Consider the following 26,076-nt stretch of genomic DNA (forward strand, 5'->3'; position numbering starts at 1 on the left):
TACACCACCAAGGAGGTCCCAGAACTACTCTTATTCTTTGGAAGTTTATTTTGTTTATCTCATCATCTTGTTCATATTCATGGATGATGATAAAAGCTTCTCTTGTGACTCTGAGAATATTCATTGTAGTTTTCTTCAGCTTCTTGCATGGTCTCTGTTTTCTCAGAGTTGATTTTTCTCATGCTTTTGTTTGATTTGGTTTGGGTTCTCAGTGTCCATTGCTGGAATGTGGATTTCCATGATTTGTTATGTTTGCTTACTTCTAGATTATAAATATTTCCATCCTCGTTGATTTCAAAGTACATAACATAATTCCAATCAGCTTGTCCAATTCCTGAAAATTTGGCAGTTTTCAGTAGCAGGTCCAGCGTGCCATATGTCTGTCTTCCTGTCAATGTCAGATGATCCTGGCTGGCTGTTCATAATTAAGAATGAGACTCTGAAAATCCAACTGGGGGCCCTGGGTTGTGGGTAGGTCTTGTCTTCTGGGAGGCTTATAAAGTAATCCAATGGAATTCCCCGCATTTCAAAATCTGTGGGTTTTTTCTTAAGTCAGTTAAATTTCTTCATTTTTTAAATTTCTGATTATTGGGAGAGGTATCATTATCTGCCAGTGCTCTTGGGACTGAGAGGGAGAAGGAGTCTGAGTGTCACTATTTAGTATAGTCTTTCACTTGAAGCCCTATCTTACTGTGGTATCCCACCTCCACCAGACCTAGTGACCCCAGGTTCAGATCTCTCTGATTCAAACTTTCTAGGAAGTAGACTCTAGTGTTCAAGGGAGGGAGGGATAGGGTGGGGCAGCCACCTGGCTATACAGGTGAGTACCTAGGAGTATAAGTAGTGTCTAGGAGTCTAATTGTGCTCATGCAAACATTCCACCGTTTTCCCTGCCTTCAGGCCACACCACACCTCTGCTTTCAGGAGATTTGAGAACATTCAATCCTTTAGCCTTGCTGGGTTGCTCCCAACCCTATTCCTCCTCTGGTTTTTAACTATCATTAGCTTGATAAGGTGATTGGTTTTCATTCATTTTTTCCAACTCCCTAAATCTTCACTTTTCAAGAGGGTTTTCAAGAGGGAGAAAGTAGAGATAAATGTTAAATCCTCCACATTTAACAGGAAACTCCTCCACTATCCCTCATACCATGTTCTTTTCTCCTTCCTCAGACTTTCGCTGACACTTAAGACTACACTCTTTCTCTTCCCATTTTTCACTGCAATATAACCACCCCAGCCAACAACAACAAACATTTATTATGCTCAGAATCCTACAGTTTGGGCAGGGCTCAGCAGAATGACTCATCTGGAGGTAGAAGGTCTATTTGGGGATGAAATACTCACGTGAATTATCACATAGTTGGGTGTTGGCTGGAAGTTCAACCAGTGTATTGGTCAGGCCTTTGGCTCTGCTTCACACAGGCCTCCTCAAGGGCAGACTGGGCTTCCTTACAGCATGGCTGCCAAGTTCCAAGAGTGAGCCAATGTCTTGAAGCCTAGGCCTGGAAACTGGCACAATATTCTTGACGCTATATTTGACAGTCCATCAAAGGACATTACTGGATGTCTTAATTTAAGGCCATGGAATTTTTTAAAAAAGATTTTATTTATTTATGCATGCAAGAATTGGGGTACAGGCCAGAAGTGTGGGGGGTGAGAGGATTCACCAGAGACAGTGTGGGGAACAGACCAGGCAGTTGACTGAAATATACCACTGAGGGAAGCAGTGGGTGATTCAGGAGAGGTCTGCTGCATCATGGGGGTAGCTCCCTGGCCGGCCAGGGATCAAACTCATGCTGTAGTGGCTGTGGATATAGCTTCATAGGTTGTGTCTCAATGCCTTGTGCCACCAGGGAGGCCCCATGGGATTTTTAATGTATGGAGATGACAGTGATGACATGGGGAGGCTGAGGCCACTAAAAGATTTGTATCACTCGCATTTCCCCACATGAAGGATCATGCCATGCCATTTAGGGCCACAGTGGGAAGCACCGGGTTTGGTCAGGAGGCAGAAGGAATTAGGGAAAAGTGCACCCCAGAGCTTTAATTGCATTTTCCTTGGGAAAGAAGCTGCAGGTAAGCAACTGAACAGTCAAATAATTTTGGCAGACTCTAGGAGTCATCCTTAGTTCTCCAACACATGACCCTGGGGTGATTTAGGGCTTGGTGTGTGGGAGTTAGAGAAAGGAGGTGGTTGGGGTATGGACTTTGGATTAGTTGGTTGCATATGAAAGGAGTGTTGTGGGTATTCTAGGAATTAGCTGACCTTGGGAAGGGCAATCTCTCTTTGACCATCAGGGCCCCTTAGATATCAGAGAATCATGAAATATAGAAAATTAAAACATGATGAGTGCACCAGATTTGAGGGGAACGGGCTCTTGCTGGGAAGAGAAGCTAAGAGTTTGTAGCTCTCTTTACCTACCATACTGTCTGAGGGGGGGGGTTGTCTCTCTCTTTACATACTCACCCATATTCTCTTCCTGTAGAGTACTTAATACAGGGAACAATTAGACAACACTTTGCTGCTGGTTTTGAGTCTGTCTCATTCACTAAACCATAGCTTAGTGAAGACTTGACTACTGTGCTCATAACTGCATCCCCAGTGCTGGCAACAAGGCATATAGGCTTCCAAAAAATATTTATTAAGAGTGAGAATGGGGGGCCTCCCTGGTGGCTCAAGGGTTAAGACGCAGCCTATGGGACTGTCTGCAGCCACTGCAGCACAAGTTTGATCCCCAGGCGCCAGGGAGCAGCCCACATGGTGCAGCAGAACCTCTCCTGACTCGCCCGCTGCTCCCCTCAGCAGTGTACTTCAGTCAATCCACCTGTTCTGTTCCCCACTCTGTCTCTGGTGAATCCTCTCACCCACGCCTCTGACCTGTGCCCCAGTTCTTGTGTGCATAAATAAATAAGTCTTCAAAAAAAAAAGAGTGAGAATGGATACATTAGGCTACTCAGCTTATTGTAGGTGCTCAGGAAATGTCAACAAATATTTACGATTATCGACTCCCCTGTAATCCCAGGTTTTCCTAGCAGGTGTGAGGAAACTGGGGCAAGGAGAACTCTGAATTAAAAGGGGGAGGTTCATGCTGAAACTTGAGGGCAGGTGGGCACACCAAGTCCAAGAGGCAAGGTCTCTACCACCATCTAGGAGACACTGAGGAGGGGACATGTGAGGTGATTGGGCAGGGCAAAGTTTGAAGAAAGGAGTTGAATATGGAGACCCCAATGATGTGGGCGCAAGAGACAGAACTTCCTTTCCTCTGTGATAATAACTGCTAATATTTATTACTCACTTTCTGAGTGCCAGGCACTGTTGAAGCCTCACACAAACCTCGTAGTGTAAATGCTACTATTGTTCCCATTTTATGGATAGGGAAATGGAGGCCCAGAGAGGTGGGGTTACTTGCCCAAGATTGCAGTGGACTTACACCCAGTTCCCTCTGCCCCATATACTTATAACCATTACACTCTGCCCCATCTCACAGGAATTCCACGCCAGGTCACTGGGAGTGGATTGATTCACCAGCTCATTCATTCATCATTTCAGAGATGCTCAGTGATCCCGCACTGGGTTCACCCTGTGTTTGGTCCTGAGGTCACAGAGAGGATACAGATCTGGACCTTGCCCTGTCTGATGGGAGGGGTTGATCTCCAGGGGCAACTGTCAGTCCATTCCGCCAGCCAGAGCATTGAGGGCATGTCTGAACAGGGGTGGCCCTGGAGCTGCTCCTCAGGAGGCAAGGCAGGGAAGGACAGTCCAGAAAGAGGGAACTGCATATACAAAGATGTAGGAGGGAAAGTGGGTTGAGTCTGGACATGTGAGGTGAGGTGGGGGCAGAGGGAGGCCAGGTGTGGCTGGCGATGAAGTGAGGAGGGAGGCAGGCAGGGCATGAGGGTTTTAGGGAGCCCTTTTCTGGAGTTTGGACTCTGGCACAGGGAGCTATTGAAGAGTTTTGAGTAGGGGAAGGAGGTCATTAGATGGAGTGAGGAAGGGCTGCTTCAGAGAGATCAAAGGGAGCCGGCTGGCCCAGGGGAGAGGGATACTGTGGGGTGGAGATGTGGGTGGATGGAGAGTTCAGAGGCTGCAAGGACTGGATGTTGGCATTTCTGGGCAGTGGGAGAAGAGTCTTGGTGATTTGATCATGTGGGTCAGTCCCTGCGCGGGGAACTTAGGAGGAACAGTGGGCGGTGGTTTGAGGGAGAGGAGTTCTGGTTTTGAAGCTGTTTCATGGTCAAGGTTCAGCTCTGGAAGGCATACTCTCTCCCCTTTCCTCTTCCCTGTGGATGACTCCCATCTTATGAAGACTGCATGGTTTGGGGTCATTCCCTTTTGGTTCTCCCATAGCTTTCGAGCCATTCCCAAACTGACTTGACCAGGGAACCCGTCTGCCATGGGACTTCTTATAGGGCCAGGATTCCACAGAATGCACTTTGGGAAAGGCTGCCAAAGCAGCTATTATGGGTGTCAGCAAGTGGGACAAGGATCCTGACTGACCCTAGAGTCTCTGGATGATCCTGGACAAGTCATAGTCCCTCTCCATGTCCCTGATTTTGAAGGACACTATTAGCTTGGACACTTCTCAGAGGCAAGGTAGTTTAGTGGTTGAGGGAATAAATTCTGCAGTCTAAAAAAACTGTGTCCTTGCTGTTTTTCTGTGTGGCCTTAGATAAGCCCCTTAATCTCTCAGCCTAGGATTTTTAGCAGCCACTTCATTGGGGGTAGAACATGAAGATCACGTATTTAATGTGCTCTCAGCTGAGCCTGCTACATAGTGGGAGCTGAATTCTGGCATCACGGTCAGTCACAGGCTAGGGTTCTGAAGTAGGCTCAGCTACCCTACCCACCCCCACCAAACTCCCTTCCCCGGAACATCTGGAAAATGGACAGAGGGTGATAGGACAGAGGGTAGAACCCTGAGGGGTGGTGGAGGGTGGGCCTGGGTCAGACCCAGACAAATTAGGGAAGGGTCTGCCAAAGGAGGGAGTCCTGGGTACATGTGCTCCTTCCCTGACACCTTTCTCCTAGGTCCCTCCAGACATGATGGCGTGGCCGTGGGTGTCCTGCCTCCTGCTTCCTGCCCTTGTAGGGTCTGGTGGGTACCTCCCCTCCCCCACCAGAGTAGCGCTAACCTGGGGATTGATGCTGGATCCTTGGAAAAGAGGGGTACTTCCTCATTCACCCTGCCCTGTGCTTGGCTGCCTTGGGGAGATATGAGGGAGGGCATCCCAGGCCCAGGAGGGGAAAAAGACTGAAGGTTGACCTACGGGGCTGGTGTGGACTCCCACAGGGGTAGCTGGGGGTCAGGCTTTGTTGGGTGTCCAGATGTTCCAGCGGTCTGTCCTTACAGTGGCAGCCAACAAGGCCCCGAATTTCCTGCCCAACATGACATCAGTGACTCTGCCCGAGGACCTCCCACTGGGTGAGTAGCAGTCCCTGTGCCCAGACTGTGTGTGCCCTTCCCATGAGGGTCCCAGGGTTCCCCTATGAGTTTTCTCCCCCGCCTTCAGCTCATGACTCATCATGGGGCAAAGGTGACCTGGGGGGAGTTTGTTCCAGAAGTTGCTTTTCTTTTCTTCAGCTTTGGGTCAAGGGCCTTCACTCCACATCAGATAATCGTGACTTATGCCTCGAGGACATCCCTTCCATTTCCCATCTCTTTCAGTCTTTCTGATTTCCCCAAGGAGAAAGTATCCAGTTCCTACCCCTTTCTCTTAGACCTCCCCCACTTGCTCCTCTCCCTCCACCCATGACATTTTATTTTATTTTTCAAACAAAGAGGGCAGACTCGGGCTCAGATCCTTTCACACACCTCTACCCAGAAGCTGATAAGGTGGATGCTCTTCTTGGCTTGTTGGTAGTCACTTTCTAGGTGGGCCGCTGTGTACAGCAGTGATCTAATGCTGGCTTTTAAAATCAAATATGAAATAGCAAGTTGATTAAATGAACAGTCATAAATAATGAGATGGGGATATGGTGAAGCTGATGGCAGCGGGTGTGAGTGATATTTGGGAAGCATCATTTTGAATGAAACCGTAGAGACTGGACACCAAATTCCCAGCAGGGACAGGATATGTGTTGGGGAAGCACAAATCAGAGAAGATAGGGGTCAGCTGTGCCTCAAGGGGTCTTCAGACTTCAGGGGTGTGAGCATGTAGAGGTGTGCTATTCTCTCCCATAGCCAGAAAGCCTAGGGCTTTCAGAAGCTTGGTCCCAGCAGGCTGTTCCTTGCTTTATGTGCCTGCTTCCCTCTCCAGGTTCTGCCTCCCCTAAGATGTCATCTTATCCATGAGTCCCAGCTGGCTGGTGCCACACCCTCTTCCAGCCAGTGGGAGGAGGAAGGAGCAGGGAGGACTTGTCCCTTTCCCATTAAGAGAGACTGGGGATTTTACACACGTTCCTTTTGCTCACATCTCCCTGGCCAGAACTTAGTCACATGCCCACACCCCACGCCAGGGAACCTGAGACATAAGCCTTTACTCTGGTTAGTCATGTGCCTAGATCAAAATCTGGGGTTCTGTTAGTCTTAGAGAAAGAGGTGTGGGTAGCAGGGGGCAATGAACAGTCTATTGCAGTGTCAGAACTGCAAAGGTACCAGGTAATGTAGACATGGGCATCTTTTTAGCAGAACATCTGGTGGTCTTCCTGGAGGCAAGGGCTGAGGTGGGAAGACACTGAACCAGCTTTCCAAGGACTGTTTCCAAGCGACTGTCCGATGGAAGAACAGGCTCTGGAGTGGGCTGCTCAGCCCATCCCTGAGGGTTGTAGTGGGCAGAGGGGTGGGCTGGTTCTGTGCCCTGCTCAGTCTGGGAGTCAGGCCCCATGGCCACATGTGGCTGCTTTTCATCTTCATGGGACTCTAGCTGCAGAAAAATATATGCATTGACAAGACAGCTACCAGGCAGGCTGGAGTTAATATATATTATATATGTGCTGTATATGATATATATATATATATATATGTTGTGTGTGTGTGTGTGTGTGTGTGTGTGTGTGTGTGGGTGTGTACACAGGGTTTTAAAAGAAGTTAAACATTCTTGTGGCCCCAGGCACTGTATGTCTTGGGTTGAAGGGATAGGCCCTTGGGGACCTGTAGGTGGGAGTTCTAGGGAAATACATTTTTTTTTTAAAGATTTATTTTATTTATACAAGAGCCAGGGTACAGGCCAGATGCGTGGGGGGCGGTGAGAGAATTCACCAGAGACAGATTAGGGAACAGAACAGGCAGACTGATGAAATACACTGCTGAGGGGAGCAGCAGGTGAGTCAGGAGAGGTCTGCTCGCCATGTGGATTGCTCCGAGGCTGGTAGGGACAGAATCTGCACTGCAGAGGCTGCGGGCAGCTTCACAGCGCTGCGCTCAACTGCCTACACCACCAGGGAGGCCTGGGAAACACATTTTGATTAATGGAGAAAGCCCTGCTAATGGACAGCTGTCCAACAATGAAGGGAAAGGGGGTGGCAGAGGGCAAGTAAGTTCTGGTGCAGGGTGCTGGGGGGTCGGGTAGCTGAGCAGAGTTTAGACGTGGTAAAACAGATGAGGCCAGGGAGCAGGCATGGGCGGGGCAAATCTGTGAGTTACTTTCAGGTGGTACATCGACGACCTTGGGTCTTTCCTAATATCTCCCCACCCTTGCTCTGCCCAGGGATGTGCCCTCTGCAGAGGCTAGCTGCTCTGATCAGAAAGAGTGTGCAGGCAGGCTCTGGGCGAAGAATGAGAAGGCTTGGAGATGGCCCAGGCACCTTGAGAAGGTTGTTAGCAGCCCTCCACCTTAAGATGCACCGCGCTCCAGCAAAGCTCAGTCTTCCCCTTCCAGGAGGGCAGGTCCAGAGAGTAGGCTGGGGAGAGGAGATGCCTGGGACACAGTCCACTGTGTTAGTGCAATTGGGGTCCCCCAAAGGAAACTGGGTGCCAAAGCCTCTGAGTGAGCATTGAGATATGAAGTTGAGTTGTGAAGTTGAGTTATGAAGTTGAAGCTTGTGACCACAGGGGCTGGAGCCGGGGCTGGGAGGTCCTAGATGTCAGATGGAGCCTGTGCACAGAGCAGTCGGCCCCTGCCCAGGCATTGGGCAGCTTGGCCCAGGCCAGCATTGAAGGAGGTAGCGGGGACCCTGCACAGAGTCTGCCCATCCCCAGGTGCCATGGCCTTCCAGCTGCTAGCTAACGACCCAGACGGGGACCCTTTGAGCTACGGGATTACTGGTCCGTATGCCTACTTGTTCAACGTCAATGCAACCACTGGGGAAGTGAGACTGAAAAGCCCTCTGGACTATGAGGTAAAGAGCAGCACTCTGGAAGGGCTCCATGGTGGGGTTGGGAGGAGGGAGGGTTTGGGGGCTAGTGTGTTGGTGGTGGGCTTCCTGTGTGGCTTCCACCCAGGTGGGGGCTTATCTGAGGTCCTTCTCTCTCCCCGCTGCAGACAACTACCTGGTTCCGCATCACCATCTCCGTGAGCGACAATCATAACAGCGCAGTGAGTAGGAAGAGGCGAGGATGGGTGGTTCTGGGAAATGAGAGAAGTCCCTTCTCTCCACTCCTGTGCCCCACACCTCTGGAGAGCAGAAAGAGCTCCTATTAACAAAAATCTGAATTTAATGGTTATTTATTTATTTATTTATTTACTTTAAAAGATTTACCTTTACGTTTTTAAAAAGATTTATTTATTTATGCATTCAAGAAGTAGGGCATAGGCCAGAGATTTGGGGTGGGGTTGGTGAGAGGATTCACCAGAGACAGAGTGGGGAGCAGAACAGTAGATTGACTGAAGTATACTGCTGAGGGGAGCAGCAGGTGAGGCAGGAGACGTCTGCTGCGCCATGTAGGTCACGTCCTTGGCCAGGGATCGAACTCAGACCACCATGGCTGGTGATAGCTTGATAGTGCCAAGACTTTAACCTCTCACCACCAGGATTGTCCCTGAATTTAATGTTGAATTTAATGTTTAAAATTATTTTTTAATGATTCTATGGCTTTTAGTTTATTCATGGAGTTTTACAATTATTTCCCCTTGCTGCCCTTTATATCCTTGTGCCCTCCCTCGTAACCTCAGAGTTCTCAGGATGCTTATTGATGTCCAACAGTTTTTGAAAGTGTTTTATGTTACCAAATTTTCACCTTGTAAATGTCTCGTGTTTGTTCTTATCCCTCCAGTTTGTTGAAAATGGCTTCATTTCATCCTTTCTTATGGCTGTATAATACTCCATGGTGTGGATAGGCCACTTCTTCCTGATGCAGCTGTCCTTTGATGGATATTCAGGCTGCTTCCATATCCTAGTTATTATAAATAATGCTGCTGTGAACATCGTGGAACATGTGGGGTTTTGTGTTGATGGTTTCATAGTCTTTGGATAGATGCCCAAAGTGGGATTGCCAGGTCTTCCATTGTTAGTTTTTTTAAAAAGATTTTTATTTATTTATTTATTTTGCATAGAAGAACTGGGGTGCAGGCCAGAGGTGTGGGGGATGAGAGGATTCACCAGAGACAGAGTGGGGAACAGAATAGGTGGATCTACTGAAATACACTGCTGAGGGAGAGACAGGAGAGGTCTGCTGTGCTGTAGGTGTTAGCTCCCTGGCCGGGATTACTCATGCCACAGTGACTGGAGATGGCTTAATAGCGCTGAGACTTTAACCCCTGGGCCATCAGGGAGGTTTCCTCCATTGTTAGTTTTTTAAGTTAAGCCAGATTGCTTTCCAAAATGGTTGTACCAGTTTACATTTCCATCAACAGTGTAATAAGGGTCCTCTTTCTCCGTATCCTCTCCAGCACTTGTTATTGGAGGTCCTTTTAATATTTGCCATTCTCATGGGTGTGAAATGGTATCTTATTGTTATTTTAGCATGCATCTCTCTTGTTGGAAGTGATGGTGAACATTTTTTTTAAAGATTTATTTATTTATGCATGCAAGAGCTGGAGTACAGGCCAGAGGTGTTGGGGGTGAGAGGATTCACCAGAGATAGAATGAGGAACAGAACAGACAGACTGACTGAAGTACACTGCTGAGGGGAGCAGTGTGGGTTGCTTCCTGGCTGGCTGGGAATCAAACTCATGCTGCAGTGGCTGCGGATTGCTTCAAAGGTTGTGTCTTAACCCTTGTACCACCAGGGAGGCCCAATGATGAACATTTTTTTCATATGTTTTTTGGCCTTCTGGATATCCTTATTTATTAGGATTTTGTTGTTGTTGTTGTTGAATTAAATGAGTTTTTAAAAATATGTCTTATATATTAATCCCTTAACAGTTATATTTTGTGTAACTACCATTCAATAGGATGTTATTTTAATTGTCTTGTATTTTCTTTCACTTTGTAGAAGTGAAGCAATCCCAACTGTTTATTTTTGTTTTTAATTCCCTGAAAGTCACCAAAAATATCTTCATCATTGATATCATGAAATATTTTAAAATATTTTTCTCTATGGGCCACCCCTGGTGGCGCAGCATTTGAGCGCTGGGCTGCAAAGCTGCCCACAGCCTCTGCAGCTCCGGTTCTATCCCTGCCGCTGGGCGAGGGTCCCACATGGCGCGCAGACCTCTCCTGCTGCGCCCACTGCTCCCCTCAGCAGTGTATTTCGTCAATCTGTCTGTTCTGCTCCCTGCTCTGGCTCTGGTGAATTCTCTCACCCTCCCGCGCTTCTGACTGTACCCAGTGCTTGTATAAATAAATAAATAAATCTTTAAAAAAATATTTTTCTCTAACTTGTTCTATTCTTATGTTCTCCAACACTGTGTTTTTTAGTTTATTAATTCTCTCCATTGCTTCTGTTTGCCTGTTGTTGTGTCCCTCAATTGTATTTTTAAAATCGGCTATAGTGCTTCTTAACTCTGTTACTTCTAAGTGTCATTGCCTGATATTTTCTTATCTTTATTCTGTTGTTGTTTTCTATCCTTTATTGTTTTTTTGAGTTCCACAAACATTGTTAGAGCTGTTACCTTAAACTCCTCTTCTGTCATTTTCTGCAGTTCTACTGGGCTGGGACCCTTGCAGGGATTTTTTGCTGTGGTATTATAGGGTGTTTGTCTGTCTTCTCATTTTTTATTCTCTATGGTTTATAATAGGGATAGATTTTCAGACTGTTGTCTTCGTGCCTGTTGAAGCAATCTGAGGACTGGTACCAGTGATATAAAAGAGGACTAGGGCAGTAAGGCATCAAAGGATCACCTCCAGTGAACTTCATATATGTCCACTTTTGTCATACATTATTACAAAATTTCAAAATTTTAGTTCTGTTGGCTGATTGTGGTGGTATCAAAGATCACATTTCTAAATGGCACACTTATACCACTGTGTCTTATGTCCATGAAAGATGAGGAGTTTGTAGTTACAGCATATTCCTCAACTCAATCTATTTAAATAATGGTTTTAATGACTCACATATTCATGCAACTGTTCTTTTGTAAGCATCTTAAAAATTGCCGCTAAAGCTCAAGTCCTCTTGGGCAACCCTCCCCAGCCCACTCCCACCTGAAGTCTCTATTGTAACTGTGTGTTACCCCTCACTGTTTATGTGCATATGTTCATATGTGGATCCAAGAGCATTGTTTCTGTGCATTTTCTGAAAATAGGGAAATTCCCTGCACGCACCATCGTGAACTGCCTTATCCACTCAGCAGTCGGCCTTGGAGTCTTCCCATGTCTGTGCCTGAGCCCCTGATTGCTGCACTGTCTTGATTCTAGCGTGGGGAGAGACCATAGTGCTTAGTTGGTCTCTTAACCAACAGCTTTACACTAAGGCAAAAAAGTGAAAATAGGCATTCTTGTAATAATAAGGCAGTTACATTTTAGATCTTTTAAAAAATGAACTAATGATTTCTGCAACTTGCTCTCAAATGATTCGGTAAACATGTGAAGAGCGAGACAGAAACCAAGCAATGGGTGGATCTGGATGAAGGGTCTTGAGAGTTCGTTGAACTATACTGGCAGTTTTTCTGGTGTTTGAAAGTGTGTCAAATAAAGTTACCCTAACTTTGCCTAATTGTCCACTGAGGAGTTAGGCCAATTTGCACTCCCGTCCAGATGCTCCCCATTTTGTTTTCTCAAATGCTCACGTTTTCCAGGCTCACCTAGATTATCTCACCTGCAGGTATTGAGGGACATACCGGTGTTCGTGGAGGACAGAAATGACAACAAACCTGTTTTCCAGAATACCGACTTCTCTGTCAAAATCAATGAGGTAATATCTGCCTTAACTGGGTGTGGGTGTGTAGGGGCAGGCATCCCAGGAGCTCTTATCAGAGTGGGGAGGGCCAGAGACAGCCAGCAGAGGGTCCATGATTGGGACAAGCACCTCTCAGATGGGGCAGCTTCAGGAACCAAATTCAGGGGGATGGCATTCCATGAACTGTAGTGACAGTAACATTTTGCCATCAATGAGACTGGATTGGAATTCTTTTCCTTATGAAAGCAAAAAAAAAAATTTTGATTTTCTGATTTTCTATCCTGTGGTGATAAAAGTGATAAAAGTCTCCTTTGATAAACTCAGTAAGCTCAGTAATCTCACCTCCTACCAGCTTTGAAACATCAGTAGAGACTTTCTCAACAATCCCAGCCAAAACCTGAGGGTTGACTCTCATTGGCCCATTTTGAGTCAGGTGCCCATCAGCCTAGGTGTGTGTGATACTTTGATTGGCTTGTCTGCATCTAGACCCTCCCTTCTAGCAAGGGAGGAGCATCCTCACTTGAACTACATGGGTGGGAATGAGGTTTCCCAATGGTCCCGAGCAGTAGAAATGTTAGGGGGAAAAGGATGTCCTAAAGCTAATTCCATGCAGGCTTTGTGGACTCCACCCCAACCCCAGACCAAAGCCAAAGACACTGGGAACTCCAAATCCCATCACCACCAAAGGGAAGGTGGCTGGGACCTGAGGGTGGGGTTAAGCAGCCAGATGGATATAAAAGGCAGACACGTGGGCTTTGGGGGCTCCCCATTTTGGCTCTCCGCCAGCTCGCAGCGTCCGGCCAGCTCTGAGAGTGCCTTTGGGTTTCCAGGTCGTCGGATCGGGTAGGACACATTAAAGACTTTATTTCCCTATTTTCTCCCTGAGTTGTACATTTCCTCATTTTCCCTTCCCTTGTAAATAAACCTTTTATTAACCTTTTGTGTGTGTCTGTAGTGGAGTATTAATAAGTCCCTTTTAAGCGAGCGGGTGAGGACCCACAGCCAGGAACCCGTTCAATATCGGGGCTTCCTATAACAGCTGGCGCCCAACATGATTTCCAAGCTTCACCCGTGGTTGACCAGCCCAAAGTAATTTTTCTGTTATAGGACAGCCCCGATATTGAACGGGTTGCCTGGCTGTGGGTCCTCACCCGCGCGCTTAAAAGGGACTTATTAATACTCCACTACAGACACACACAAAAGGTTAATAAAAGGTTTATTTACAAGGGAAAAGGAAATAAGGAAAATGTACAACTTAGGGAGAAAATAGGGAAATAAAGTCTTTAATGCGTCCTACCCGATCCGCCGACCTGGAAACCCAAAGGCACTCTCAGAGCTGGCCGGACGCTGCGAGCTGGTGGAGAGCCAAAATGGGGGACCCCCCAAAGCCCACGTGTCTGCCTTTATACCAACTTGGCTGCTTAACCCCACCCTCAGGTCCCAGCCACCTTCCCTTTGGTGGTGATGGGATTTGGAGTTCCCAGTGTCTTTGGCTTTGGCCTGGGGTGGGGGTGGAGTCCACAAAGCCTGTATGGAATTAGCTTTAGGACATCCTTTTCCCCCTAACAGAAACACCACCACTTCTCAATCTTCATTATCATGTGGCTTCAAAGACCCATGAGGCTGGAGTCCCAGGCCAGGCCAGACACAGGGCCAGTGAGGCTCAGGTAGCTATTTGGCCAGCTCTGAGCAATCACCCACTATATGCCAGGTGTTGTCACCGGTACTGAGAGTGTCTGGCAAACAAGATGGACCTGCTTACAGCACATTCGAGCAAAGAGCACAGGCAATAATCAATGTAACATCCAGATGGTTGAGCTCTATGAAGAGCATAAAAGCAGGGCTAAATGAGAGAAAGTGACCAAGGAGGTAGCTGCTTTGTGGCTGACGTCAGTAAAGCCTTCTATGAGTCGTTGACCTTTGAGCAGAGACCTAGATAGCAAGAAGGAGCTGGCTATGTATGGTATGCTCCAGGAAAGGAATATTCCAGGCAAGGGAACAGCAGATGTAAAGTCTCAGAGACAAGATGAGCTTGGAGTGTGGTAGCAAAGCTAAGGAAGCATGTGTAACTGGAGGATGGAGGGTAAGAAGAAGAGCTGAGCAGTGGCCTGAACTTGGAGGATTTTTAGTACAGAGTACTGTGGTCTGATTCATGATTTTCAAGGATTTCTTATGGAATCCTTGTGGAAATAGTGAGGGTATAGACAGGTTGAAGGGGGCACCTATGGGGACACTGTCTGGAGGATGCCTGTAAGCTATAGACAAACACAAGGTATCTGAGGAGGGGAGTGGCATTGGTGTCTGGAATGATTGCTCATCCTGGTCCAAAGGGTTCTGCAGATCAGAAATTGGATCAAGTAGTGGAGAGGCTGCAGGGGAGAAGAGGATGCATGTGAGCTGGGAGTATTTGTCCCTTAGCTGTCCCGAGGCCCAGTCCAAGTGGGAAGGAAAGGGGAATATCTGGGGAACAATGTGCTAGTGTCTGGAAGAATCTATCATTCAGTGTCCTGGGGACACTGAAGCTCAAGAGAGGGCATGTAAGAGATGGATTGGAGCTTAAAGGTGACCAGTCCCTCATTACAGACCTTGCCAGTTGGCTCCCTGGTGTTCTCAGCGGTGGCCAAAGACGTAGACAACGGTCCTGCAGGCTCTGTGAATTACTCCATAATGGAGGTGAGTGTGTGCAAGTCCTCTTGGGAGAGTGGGCCCCACTGCTCCTCATCACCACTAGGGGGCAGCATTTCCCACACAACCTCGGGTGGCCCAGCTGTCTAAGGAAGGCACCTGCTTTAATCCTGACCCACCTTCCATCCTCTTGCTTGGTGCACCGTCAGGACCCTAGTAGCACTCCTGTCACACCAGCTGGTGGCTGATGTTCTCCTGGCTACACAAAAGGGAAATCAAGGCTCAGAGAGGTCCAGGGTCTTCTGTAAGGTCACACAGACTATAGGGGGGTGACCCCAGTTCTCATGAAGATGAATTTGCTAGCTATAGCTCCCATCTGCTGAGCACCACCCTATGACTGGTACAGACCTTAGCCTGTTCCACCTGCCTTTTAACCTACTCGAGCGCTGTCTGAGCCCACTTCCCAGAAGGGAAACTGAGGCTCAGAGAGATTATATGACCCGGCAAGAGTTACAGAGTGGCCAAGGGCAGGACTGGGATTCATGCTTAGGCCTTGGGCACCTAGAGGAGCCTGGCTTGAATGCACTCTGCTCAGGTCATCCCTAACACCACGGAGAGCAAGAACCTCTTCGAGATCCTGTCCAATGGCAGCATCATTCTTAATGACAAGCTCGACTACAACAACAAGAGCTCCTTCTATCAGCTGAAACTGGAGGCCTGTGTGAGTGGAGGCACAGGCAGGGGTGGAGAGTCCACTGGAACCCCTGGGCGGCTCACTGAGGGCCTGTCTCTCCACAGGACTTGGGTGGCCTGTACAACAACAGCTTTCAGATCCAGTGCTCCCAGCCTGTCTTCCTGTCCATCTCTGTAATCGACCAGCCAAACCTGGACCCTCAGTTTCTCAGGGAGTTTTACTCGGCTTCTGTGTCTGAGGATGCATCCGTGGTGTGGCAGGGGACCTGGGGTGATCTGGGTGGGGATGAGAGGCTGGGAAAGGGTCCAGGTCGCTGATGTGCCTCCTTCCAGGGAACCTCAGTGCTGAAGGTGCAGGCCATGGATAATGACAGAGGCATCAACGACAATATGAACTACAGCATCTCCAGTGAGAAGGGGCTTCCTCAGGGTGGGGCTGGGACATAAGAAGTGTGGGAAATCTGTCAGAGCCTCTGGAAGAGCTGCCCTTCCTGTCCCTTTCCAGACTCCACAAGACCCGGCTGGTTTCACATCGGGCCAGATGGGGTTATCACAGTCAACAGTTCCCTGGACCGTGAGCAGTTGCTGGATGAGGATGAGGAGGTAGAGGTGCAGGTCACGGTGAGTGAGGGGTCTACCACCCCCTTTGCACCCCCAGTCTCTAAACTCTGACCTTTGATTGCGGCTTTCTCTGGGTGTTGGTTCTCTGACCTCTGCCCTGTGGGCTCTGCTCTTTCCTAGGCCACCGAGGAACAGCTCAACATCTATGGGCAGGAAGCCAAAGTGAGCATCTGGGTCACACTGAGGGTGACAGATGTCAATGACAACGAGCCTGAGTTTTACAACTGCAGCCTCCCGGCCTGCACCTTCACCTCCCAAGAAGCCCTAACGAACTTCACTGGCTACGTGGACGAGCATGCCTCCACCCGCATCCCCATAGACTACCTCACCATGGTGGCCTATGACCCAGACAAGGCAGGTGCACCGGGACTGGGGGTGGCGGCGATGGCGGGGGTTGGCTGGGACAGGGAGGTAGAAAGAGATGGAGAGCGCTGTACCTGGGTGCATGGTGGGGAGGCGAGCAGTGGGTGACGGTGGTGGCCTTCATGTATGGTAATGAACTTCAGAGATACTGGGTTATACTTGTCAATGTTGGGTGATGTTGAGGTGGTGGGTGATCTTGGATGGCGCTTAGGTGGTGGTGAATGGGAAAGGCAGCGTGGAGTGGAGGTTGGGACTAGATGCTAGGTAACAGCGAGTGGGATATAATTTTCAGTGGTTTTGAGTAAAATATAGTGGTGGGTGGTTAGTGAAGTTGAATGATGTTGGATGGCTAGTGCTTTGGGGTGGTACTGGTCAAGTACCAGTCCTTGGGGAAGGGGGTGGTGTTGGGTATGGAGTGAGTGTTTATTTGGAGGGTATCTTAAGTGGAGATGGATATAGAGCAATGTTGGGAGCCTACTGCCCTAAAGGGAGCTGGAGTTTTTGGAGAAGACCTGTTTACTCTGCATATGGAGTTCCAGGATGTTAGAAATTCTGCAAACAGAACTTCTTCCCAGAATTGACTCCTGTTCTCTGAGGATGTACTGGCTTCTGCGCATGTTCCCTACTAACCAGGAAAACTTGTTTTCAGCAGTAACTTATTAATCTGTATAAGCAAAAACACAACTGTGTGCTATTTTCTTGTTCCTTTGTTCATATCTTCAATAAAAGCTTGGGCTGGGAGAGTGAAAGGCAGAGCTGCTCTCCATGGCACTCTCCCCAGCCTCCCCCGACTGCATATTCATTTAGACTCCAGGTCTTTGTTAATGGCAGAGAACTTCATCGGCTGTCCTGTCTGAGCAGAGCGATCTGTGACGGGTAGTACTGAATGATGAATCACTATGTAGGGTGTTTGGTAGTATTCTCAGTGACAATGAGTTGGCACAAACTGTGGAGTGGAGGATGATATTATTAGGTGGAGGTAGTTGGGTGGGTGTGTTGAGCTGGTTGGCATTGAGTGCAGTGAGTGTGGTGTAGGTAATGTGATGCTTGGTGCTGGTGGTGCGGGTGGAGGGGTAGTGAGAGGTGAGATGATGGAGGCTTAGAGTAATGCTTCATGGGATTGAGAGGTATGTGTCCGGCCCGGACCTGGGGTCCACAGTGCCATAATTGCAGGACTAGTGACCAACCCAGACTCCCCAGGGCCCTCTTGCTTCAGTCCCTTAAGAGGCCCCCTTTTATGGGATTTCAGTGGGCTGTACTTCTGGAGGCAGGAAGCTGTGGCCAGGAATTGGGGAAAACGTACTGGTGGGTGCAGGGGCTGGGGGCCCTACTATACCATACAACATCTACAGGGCAGCAATGGCACCTTCCTAATGTCCCTGAGTGGCCCCGATGCAGAAGCCTTCAGTGTCTCCCCTGGGAAGGTAGTGGGCGCAGCTGACGTGCAGGTGCTGGTGAAAACACCGTCGCTGGTGGACTACGAGACTAAGGAAGTGATGCTGGTACAGGTGAGAGGTGTTTTGAGGCATCAGTGACAAGGGCTGCCGGGTGCTCAGGCCCTAGTGCTGCTACCCTTTCCCTGCCCTCAGGTCGTGGCCAATGACTCAGCCAACCAGAACCTCTCCACTGCCTGGGTGACCATCTACCTAAGAGACGTTAACGATCACAGACCCACATTTTCCCAGGACCAGTACAAATTCAGTGTCTGCGAGCACAGTCCAAATGGCACTGTCATCTCTGACTCGATCAACGTGAGTGTTGGGGACATGGCTGTGTCTGGCTGGGAGAGACATGGAGAAAGGCAGGACCAGGGACCCTGGCCCATCAGTCTCCCTGTCATTTGATGTCATCAGGCCCCTGTAAATGTGTACACATGCACGAGTGTTCACGAGAGCATGTGTGTATGTGAGCGTGTCTGTGTGTGAATCTGAGTGTGTGTGGGACAGTTCTCCCTTTTGTGTCAGGAAGCAGGACAGCCCCATCAGTGGCCTGCTTGACAGTGAGTGCCACCACATCTGAACAGTGTCCTGTTATCTATCTCTCTGCCTCACAGGCCACTGACCCAGACACGGGTGAGTGGGGCATCATCACCTACAGCCTGCTTCCTAGCAGCGGGTAAGGAAGGTGCCGGGTGGGCAGGGGACTGGTGGGGAGTGGGGCCCGGCCCCTATCAATCTCTCCATGGGAGTAAGAGTAGCTAGATAAAATAGAGGGCACCCAGTCACATTTCAATTTCAAATAAACAATCAGTAATAAACAAATAAGCAATAACATAGTACAAGTATGTTACAACTATTTTATGGGATGTGCTAAAATATTTTCCATTGTTTATCTGAAATTCAAATTAAGCCAACATCTTATTTTGTTTTGTTTTGCTTTCTAAATGTAACCTCCCTGTGCAGGACAGACATCTTTGCAGTGGATCCACGCTCAGGGAACTTGAGCGTGAGCAACTCCGAGCTGCTGGACAGGGAGAAGCTGCCGGTGTTCTACCTCACTCTGCAGGCCACGGACGGCGGCAACCTGTCGACATCCACCGTGCTAGAGATCTTCCTGCTGGACGTTAACGATAACGAGCCTGTAGTCAGCGGCTCCTACAACATCTTTGTCCGGGAGGAACTGGACAATATCTCCATGACCATCAAGGTTACAGATGTCCTGGGCCTGGGAGTGGCCCCAGGGCAGGGGACCCTATCTGGTTCTGTAGTCATGCTGACCCAGGGTGGGAATCTGGGTTTTGCTGTGTGGTCCTGAGAAAGTCTTTGAGTCTCTCTGGGCCTCCATTTCCTCTTGGAAAATGATGAAAATCCTAGCACTTATTCAGTGGGACCATTGAGGAATAGTCAGATAACTGGTATAAAGTGCTTAGCACAGAGCAAGGCCTCAAAATCGTGCTGTTCTTTTTAATTCAGGCCTCTGACTCATTCCAAAAAGGATTTGAGATGGCTTAGTTTTAAAAGTAAGATAAAAATATGGGTGGAATCAGGACAAAGAGAACGTAAGAATGGCATTGTTAAAGGACACAAAAATAGTTAAAACCCAGAGTCATACAATTGCTAGGAATGGGCTGAAAATTCAGTTCTGAGCTTCCTAATGGCCAAAGCAAAAAAAGGAGATGAGATCAGTGGCTGGTTTCAGAGTATGAGATAAAGACCCACCATTGGCTCCAGAGGAACAGCAAAGAGTAGCTTTTCTCTTGAGTCATGTGGAAGGGGATCTTGTGAAAAGAAGAAAAGGAGGTCCTTGGAAGGACAGTCACGTGGCCATGGAGCCCTCCCATATTTTATGGGGCTGTGTGGTTTCCAGGGCACATTCCCATCCCTGACCTGTGATCCTCATTTCTTTTTTTTCCCCAAAGATTTATTTATTATGCATACAAGAGCTGGGTGTAGGCCAGAGGTATGGGAGAAGGGGAATGAGAGGATTCACCAGAGACAGAGTGCGGAGCAGAACAGTCAGAATGACTGAAATACACTGCTGAGGGGAGCAGTAGGTGAGACAGGAGAGGTCTGCTGCACCATGTGGGTAGCTCCCAGGCTGGGGATCGAACTCCTGCCATGTCTGCGGATAGCTTCATAGTGCTGAGACTTAACCCCTTGTGCCACCAGAGAGGCCCTTGTGATCCTCATTTCACAGAAGGAGAAAACTGAGGCTCAGAGAAGTTACGTGATTTTGCTATGGCTGCACAGCCAGTAAATGGCGGTACTGGGAATGAACTCAGGCCTCCCTGCCCTGACACCTTGGTCTTTGCTCCTTGCTTCTTGGTACTTCTCACCTGATCTTCAAGCTCCTCCAGGCAGGAGCATTTCAGATCTGTTGCTGTGACCATGGTGCCTGGCATAAGCCCCAAGAAACCCTTGGGGAATTAACTGGCCTGAGTTCAAAGTGCCAAGAGGTAAACAGGTCACTTTTGGAGGAAACCATCTCCAGCTAAAGGAAGCATTTAATAAACAAGATCTCAAAGAACTGAATTGAAAGAGCTGATGTTGGGGGTTGGTCAGGGAGAAAGGGAAGAATTGGTTCGAAGTCTGGATTCAAAACTATATCTGCTGAACTCCAATTAGGCACCAAACTCTTTTCTGGGTTCCAAGTTCCCCAAGATAACTCTACCATAATTCCTGCCTCCATGTGACTCTTACATAGGGGAAGGGCTCCAGAGAGTCACCCAAGGGTGTCACTTGTCCTGTAATGAGTGTAGCACGGGGATTGTAGAGGCTAAGGTGAGGCACCAACCTGGCCTGGAGTGAGAGAGAAAAGGTGTAAAGGGCTTTCAGAGTGAGTCAATAGCATGTGCAAAGGCCCTGTGCTAGGAAAAAGCCTGTTGTATTCTTCCATTTAAATCACCCCAAAGGCAAACTAAGCATGTGTTCAGGACCCTGGCAGCAGGGCAGGAACACACACACACACACACATTGGGTGAAGAATCGTTATTTTAGAACTACAGTACTGAAGTAGTCATCATAGGAAGGAAATCAGAATCTTGATGGGCATCACACTAATTTTATATTTATTTAAACTGTGAATATCTATAGTATACTGTCCCTATTCCCCTCCCCACTGGAATATCAACTCCGTAAGTTTGCCTAGAACAGGCCCAGACACAGGGTTGGCATACCGTAAACACGAATGACCTCGGTGCTCAGAAATTCTTGCAAACTGTTGATATGACCCTCTTTGATGGGAGACAGGCTGGGAGATTGGACAGTGTCCCACTGGCTTCAGGTCCAATTGCTGCCCTCGTGGGCCAGCACTGGAGGGGGAGGCCAGCCTGCAGGGGAGGGATTTGGGGGCTGGGGAGCCCTGATGGCTGATGCCCAACCCTGTTGATCTTTACAGGCTTATGATGCAGACCAGCCAGGAACCAACAATAGCCACCTGCAATTCACATTGTCCGGCTCCTATAGCCACAACTTCTCTATGGATATCAATGAAGGGATCCTCAGAAATGTGGGACCCCTGGACCGGGAGGCCATCAACCCTGACCTAGGGGGCTACATCGTGCTGACCGTGAATGTGAGTGACTGTGGCGTGCCTCAACTCAGCACCCTGGTCAATGTCACCGTCAATGTGGAGGTAAGGCCTGGCTCAGCTGGGGGCAGGTGCCAGGATGGGCCCTGTGTTGGGGGCACCTGAGCACATGGTCAGCTTCCCCCTGCCCCAACTCAAGTCACCTTCTCCCTTTTGCAATTTGGCGGGTATATAGCATCCTTGCTCACCGATTGTGTGGCCTTAGGCAGTGACTCCATCATCTGTGCCCTCAACTTTCCTGTCTGTAAATGGGGATGAAAATAATACAAAGTGAGTTAACACGTGGCAAGTGCACTGGAGAGTATTCAATGAATAGAAGGCACCCTAATTATCATTCATGAAGACCTGCCCTCCTATACTCCCCCTCTCCTATTCATGGGGAAAAGCCAGCATCTACAGTGTCTCTTGCACACCTGGCCCTGTAGGTAAAGATGGTCATATTTTATTGATTGAGAAACAGGCACAGAGAGGTCAGGTAGCTTGTCGGGGATTGCAGAGTGGGTTTCAAACCCCATCTGTGTTTCTAAGACCGCCATTAGCCCACAAGTCACCTTCCTCTAGAAAAGTGTGGTAACACCCGTGTCCTCTAAAGTATGATGCGGATGGCAACCCCTAGGAATATGAGTAGCCTGTGCCAGCCTACCCAGCAGCCCTGTGTATCGCATTGTGTTAAGCAAGCAATGCCATATCTGGGAAATCACCACCAGGAGAAGGCTTTGTTTTCAAAGATGTCCTTTCTATTACTGGAAAAAACTGAAATCAAAAGCAGATGCTGGGACTGCCCCAGGGGGAGAGTTGGAAAAGCCCAGGGATCCCCCAGCACCAAGCTGTGTCAGTGGAGCAAGCGCAGGCCCAGAGGGTGGCGGCAGCAGCTGGGCCGAGTGGGCAGGTCTGGGCAGCACAGGTGGGAACTGAAGGCAGCCAGCATCTGAGAACAGGACCAGGTCTCAGCCTACCAGGTGGCTCGAGCCCAGGTCTACCTGAGCATGGGGCACACGTCGTGAGACTGGCGGAGCGTAGGATGAGCAGGAGAGAAGAGGGATGAGAAAAGCTTGGGCTGCAGGGCCTTTGTGGTGATATTGGTGCCAACCCCCAAAATCTGAGAGGTGGGGAGGTAAGCTGGGCCAGACAGGGATGCAGATGGGGACTCACAACCTTCTGAAAAGCAGGGTCTAAGATGACTCTGAGACGTGGTCAGACAAACAGCAAGGGAATGGGGACCCGTTAAGTGTGGAACTAAGCACAGTGGTTCTGCCCTGGGCCTCTGAGCCCCCATGCATGAGCTCTGTTCGTCAGTTCTCTCCAGGGTCCATCTCGAACATGCCCACATCTGTAAAGTGGGCAGGGCTGTCTGAGGGGACACGCACAGTCTGTGCCTTGAGCCAGAGGAAGTATTGACTTCTTGTATTGGCTCTGGGAGGTTGAACCCTGGGGGCTCCTGAGGTCCCTGGGTTCAGTGTTTCCTCTGCTTGCAGGATATCAACGATAATCTCCCCATCTTCAACCAGTCCAGCTACTCCTTCTCGGTAAAGGAGAGGACCTCAGGTCAGTCCTTTCTGGGCCAAGCCTTGGGGCTGGGGTCCTGTGTGGCATCTGACCCATCCCTGAGACCCCTGGGGGAGGTGAGGGCAGAGGACTCTCTGAATGGCCTCCAGTGGCTGGGCCCGGGGACTCCCTAAACTCAGCCCCTTGTCCACAGGTGTTTTGGTCGGCACGGTGCAGGCCTCAGATGCAGACCAGACAGAAGCCAACAACCGCATCAGCTTCAGCCTGTCAGGGGTGGGCTCCAACAACTTCATCATTCAAGGCCAGGTGCTGGGGTCTGGGAAGGCTGAGGGTAACCTCTCGCTGCCCGTGGACGTGAGTCTGGACTATGAGACACAAAATTCCTACAGTCTGATTGTGACTGCTGAGAACCCAAACCCCCAAGGGGAGAAAACCATAGCAAAGGTCCTGGTGACTGTGGAGGACGTGAATGATGAGCCGCCCATTCTGGATTCAGCCTCGCTCCGGGGCATCTCTGTGGCCGAGAATGGCTCACAGCATGACCTGGTGACAAACGTGGTTGCCCAGGATGTGGATACCACGTCTCAGCTGGAGATACAGCTTGTGAATGTCATCTGTACCAAGGCCCAGCATGATGTGGGCAGCCTGTGCCATGACTGGTTCTCTGTGCTGGGCAACGGCTCCGTGTACATCAATCAGAGCGAGGCCATCGACTATGAGAGCTGTGACCTGGTCACACTAATTGTGCGCGCCTATGACCAGGAAACAGACCCTCGCTTCCAGGCTTACAGTGACAACGGTGAGGTGGGCTGGCGTGTGAGGTTCAGCAGGGCCTAAAGACCATGGGAAAGAGCCCTGGGCTGGGATCCCCAAGGTCTGGGTTCAAACTCTAGCTCCAGATTTTAACTGCTGTGTCACCAGTGAGTTGTAAAACCTCCTCAAACTCCAGTTTCTCCATCTGTTAGGTGGAGCTGAGTAGTAAGTTAGTTGTGAAGATTAAATGAGAACACGCATGTGAAGTGTTTGGCACAGTGCTTGACATGCAGTAAGCACTTAATGCTGTTGTTTTGTGAGGTGGTGTAATGTACATGTTTTTTCACTTTACTCCTACACAACCCACTAGGTAGGTGACCCCTATCCAAATTTTACACGTGAGGAAACTGAAGTACAGAGTAGGCAACTAAATAACCTAGCTCACACAGCTAGCAAGTATCTATAGAATGTGGCCTGGTGACACATACCTGGCTTGGGCTTGATCCACTGCTCTTGCTGTGTGACCTTGGACAGGTTGTTTGCTCTTTCTGAGGCCCCCAGAAGATGCTCCCTCCTACAAAGACCCAAGTAGACTGAGTAGGCTTCCGAGGTCAGAAGCAAGGAAGGGGAATGAGCATGGAAGGGGTGATGCATGGAAGGGAGGTGGCTGGCTTTGTCTCAGGGTTTCTGGGGCAGGCCTTTGCCTAGAGACCACAGCTGAACCACCTTGTTCCCCTAGGAAGCCTCCCCATCACCATCGAAGACGTGAATGACAACGCACCCTACTTTCTGCCTGAGGATAAGACTTTTGGTATGCAGCAACACTCCCCACCCACTCTGCCAGGACCATGTGTGGGTGATTCCCATAGACCCTTCTCAGGTTCTAGATGTGCCCTCAGAAAGGGAGGAAGGCATCTAATCCTGCCTCTCCCCTAGGGTTTCAACAAGAAACCTGAGTTTTCACTCCAGCTCTGTCCAAACTCTTATGGGCCAGACCCTTCTTCTCCGGAACTCCATTTCCCCATCTTGTCAATGAGAGGTGCATGACCTGAAAACAAATGACTAGGGGGAGGGTATAATGAGAGTCTCTGGTAATGGGGAGACTGGGAGGGCAGGTTTGGAGGGATGAACCTTGAGTTGGGCTGTGGTCAGCACGAGGCAGGTGGGCACGAGTCCCCACCCCCTGATCTTCCTTTCTACACTTGCAGTGATCCTCCCCGAACATGTTCTTTCCAGCCAGGAGGTGGCTAGTGTGAAGGTAAGTCCTTGGCTCCTCCCTTTGTCAGTTACTCAGCACCAGGGGACACAGGGCTAAGGTCTTCTCGGGTCTTCCAGCTGCTCCCAACATGTTTTAATGCTGGGAAGGAAATTTATTGGCTCTGATATCTGAAAAGAAAACCCTAGTATGGAATGAACTCCTGTTTTATTGACATAATTAAATGTCATTAATTGTTCCATTCAGTATTCATAAAAATTTCATGACCATAAAAACCGCTTGCAGGCTAGATTTTCCTCACTACACCAGAATTTTTGAGTATTACAGAGAAATCATAGCAAATGTAAATATAACAAGTTCCTTGCAGTTAATCATTTCCAGAGCAAAATTTAAAAAACGCTTTCAGGGCCTCCCCGGTGGCACAGCGGTTGAGCACTGGGTTGCGAAGCTGCCTGCGGCCTCTGCGGCGCTGGTTCGATCCCCGGCTGCTCCCCGGGCACCGGAGGAGGGTCCCACATGGCGCACAGACCTCTCCTGCCGCCCGCTGCTCCCCTCAGCAGTGTGCTTCAGTCCTTCTGCCTGCTCTGCTCCCCGCTCTGGCTCTGGTGAATTCTCTCACCCTCCCGTGCTTCTGACTGTACCCAGTGCATGTATAAACAAACAAACAAACAAATAAATAAATAAAACATGCCTCTATAAAAAAAAACAAAAAACCAAAAAAACGCTTTCAGTGTTTTATGGTGTTGGATACAGGCTTGTTTATTGGAGGGTGGCAGCTATACATGCAAGGGTGGGGGGAAGCCTCCCTGGGCTCTGGGCCCTGGGGCAGCAGATCTCTCTTACCTGGGGAACCACCATGTCTGTTACTTTCCCTTTTGGGGTTGATGGTGGTAGCCTCTTAGGGTTTAGAGGCGGGGGCGTCTGGCCACCACACTGTGCTCACCAGAAAGGACACAGGTATAGGAGGCGGACAGGTCAGCCTTCCCCCACTCAGGGCAGAGCCTCTGGTGGGACAGGGTGTCTCTCAGAGCCCCAGTTTCTTCTCCTAAAATGGGCATAGTGGGCCTCCCTTGTGGCGCAAGTAGTTAAGCATCTATGAAGCAATCCACAGCC

General features: G+C 49.2%; 1 protein-coding gene across 1 annotated transcript in view; it reads left to right on the top strand.

Moving 5' to 3' along the window:
• The window catches only part of CDHR2 (cadherin related family member 2), a 38,862-nt gene that overhangs the window by 6,419 nt on the left and 6,367 nt on the right, over positions 1–26,076 (top strand). The window contains exons 2-21 of the mRNA XM_037500455.1: positions 5,030–5,096; positions 5,352–5,423; positions 8,139–8,278; positions 8,422–8,475; positions 12,084–12,173; positions 14,742–14,831; positions 15,379–15,504; positions 15,582–15,728; positions 15,810–15,885; positions 15,982–16,097; positions 16,218–16,451; positions 17,813–17,968; positions 18,050–18,211; positions 18,514–18,575; positions 18,863–19,106; positions 21,297–21,533; positions 22,964–23,033; positions 23,188–23,793; positions 24,487–24,558; positions 24,956–25,005. Coding sequence (XP_037356352.1) covers positions 5,042–5,096; positions 5,352–5,423; positions 8,139–8,278; positions 8,422–8,475; positions 12,084–12,173; positions 14,742–14,831; positions 15,379–15,504; positions 15,582–15,728; positions 15,810–15,885; positions 15,982–16,097; positions 16,218–16,451; positions 17,813–17,968; positions 18,050–18,211; positions 18,514–18,575; positions 18,863–19,106; positions 21,297–21,533; positions 22,964–23,033; positions 23,188–23,793; positions 24,487–24,558; positions 24,956–25,005 — 2,859 coding nt within the window. The 5' untranslated portion in view covers positions 5,030–5,041. The remainder of the gene's footprint in view (positions 1–5,029; positions 5,097–5,351; positions 5,424–8,138; positions 8,279–8,421; positions 8,476–12,083; positions 12,174–14,741; positions 14,832–15,378; positions 15,505–15,581; positions 15,729–15,809; positions 15,886–15,981; positions 16,098–16,217; positions 16,452–17,812; positions 17,969–18,049; positions 18,212–18,513; positions 18,576–18,862; positions 19,107–21,296; positions 21,534–22,963; positions 23,034–23,187; positions 23,794–24,486; positions 24,559–24,955; positions 25,006–26,076) is intronic.

Source organism: Talpa occidentalis, unplaced genomic scaffold, assembly GCF_014898055.3.
Source record: "Talpa occidentalis isolate TD23 unplaced genomic scaffold, MPIMG_talOcc4v2.1 talOcc4.9, whole genome shotgun sequence".
In the NCBI taxonomy this organism is placed as follows: Eukaryota; Metazoa; Chordata; class Mammalia; order Eulipotyphla; family Talpidae; genus Talpa; species Talpa occidentalis.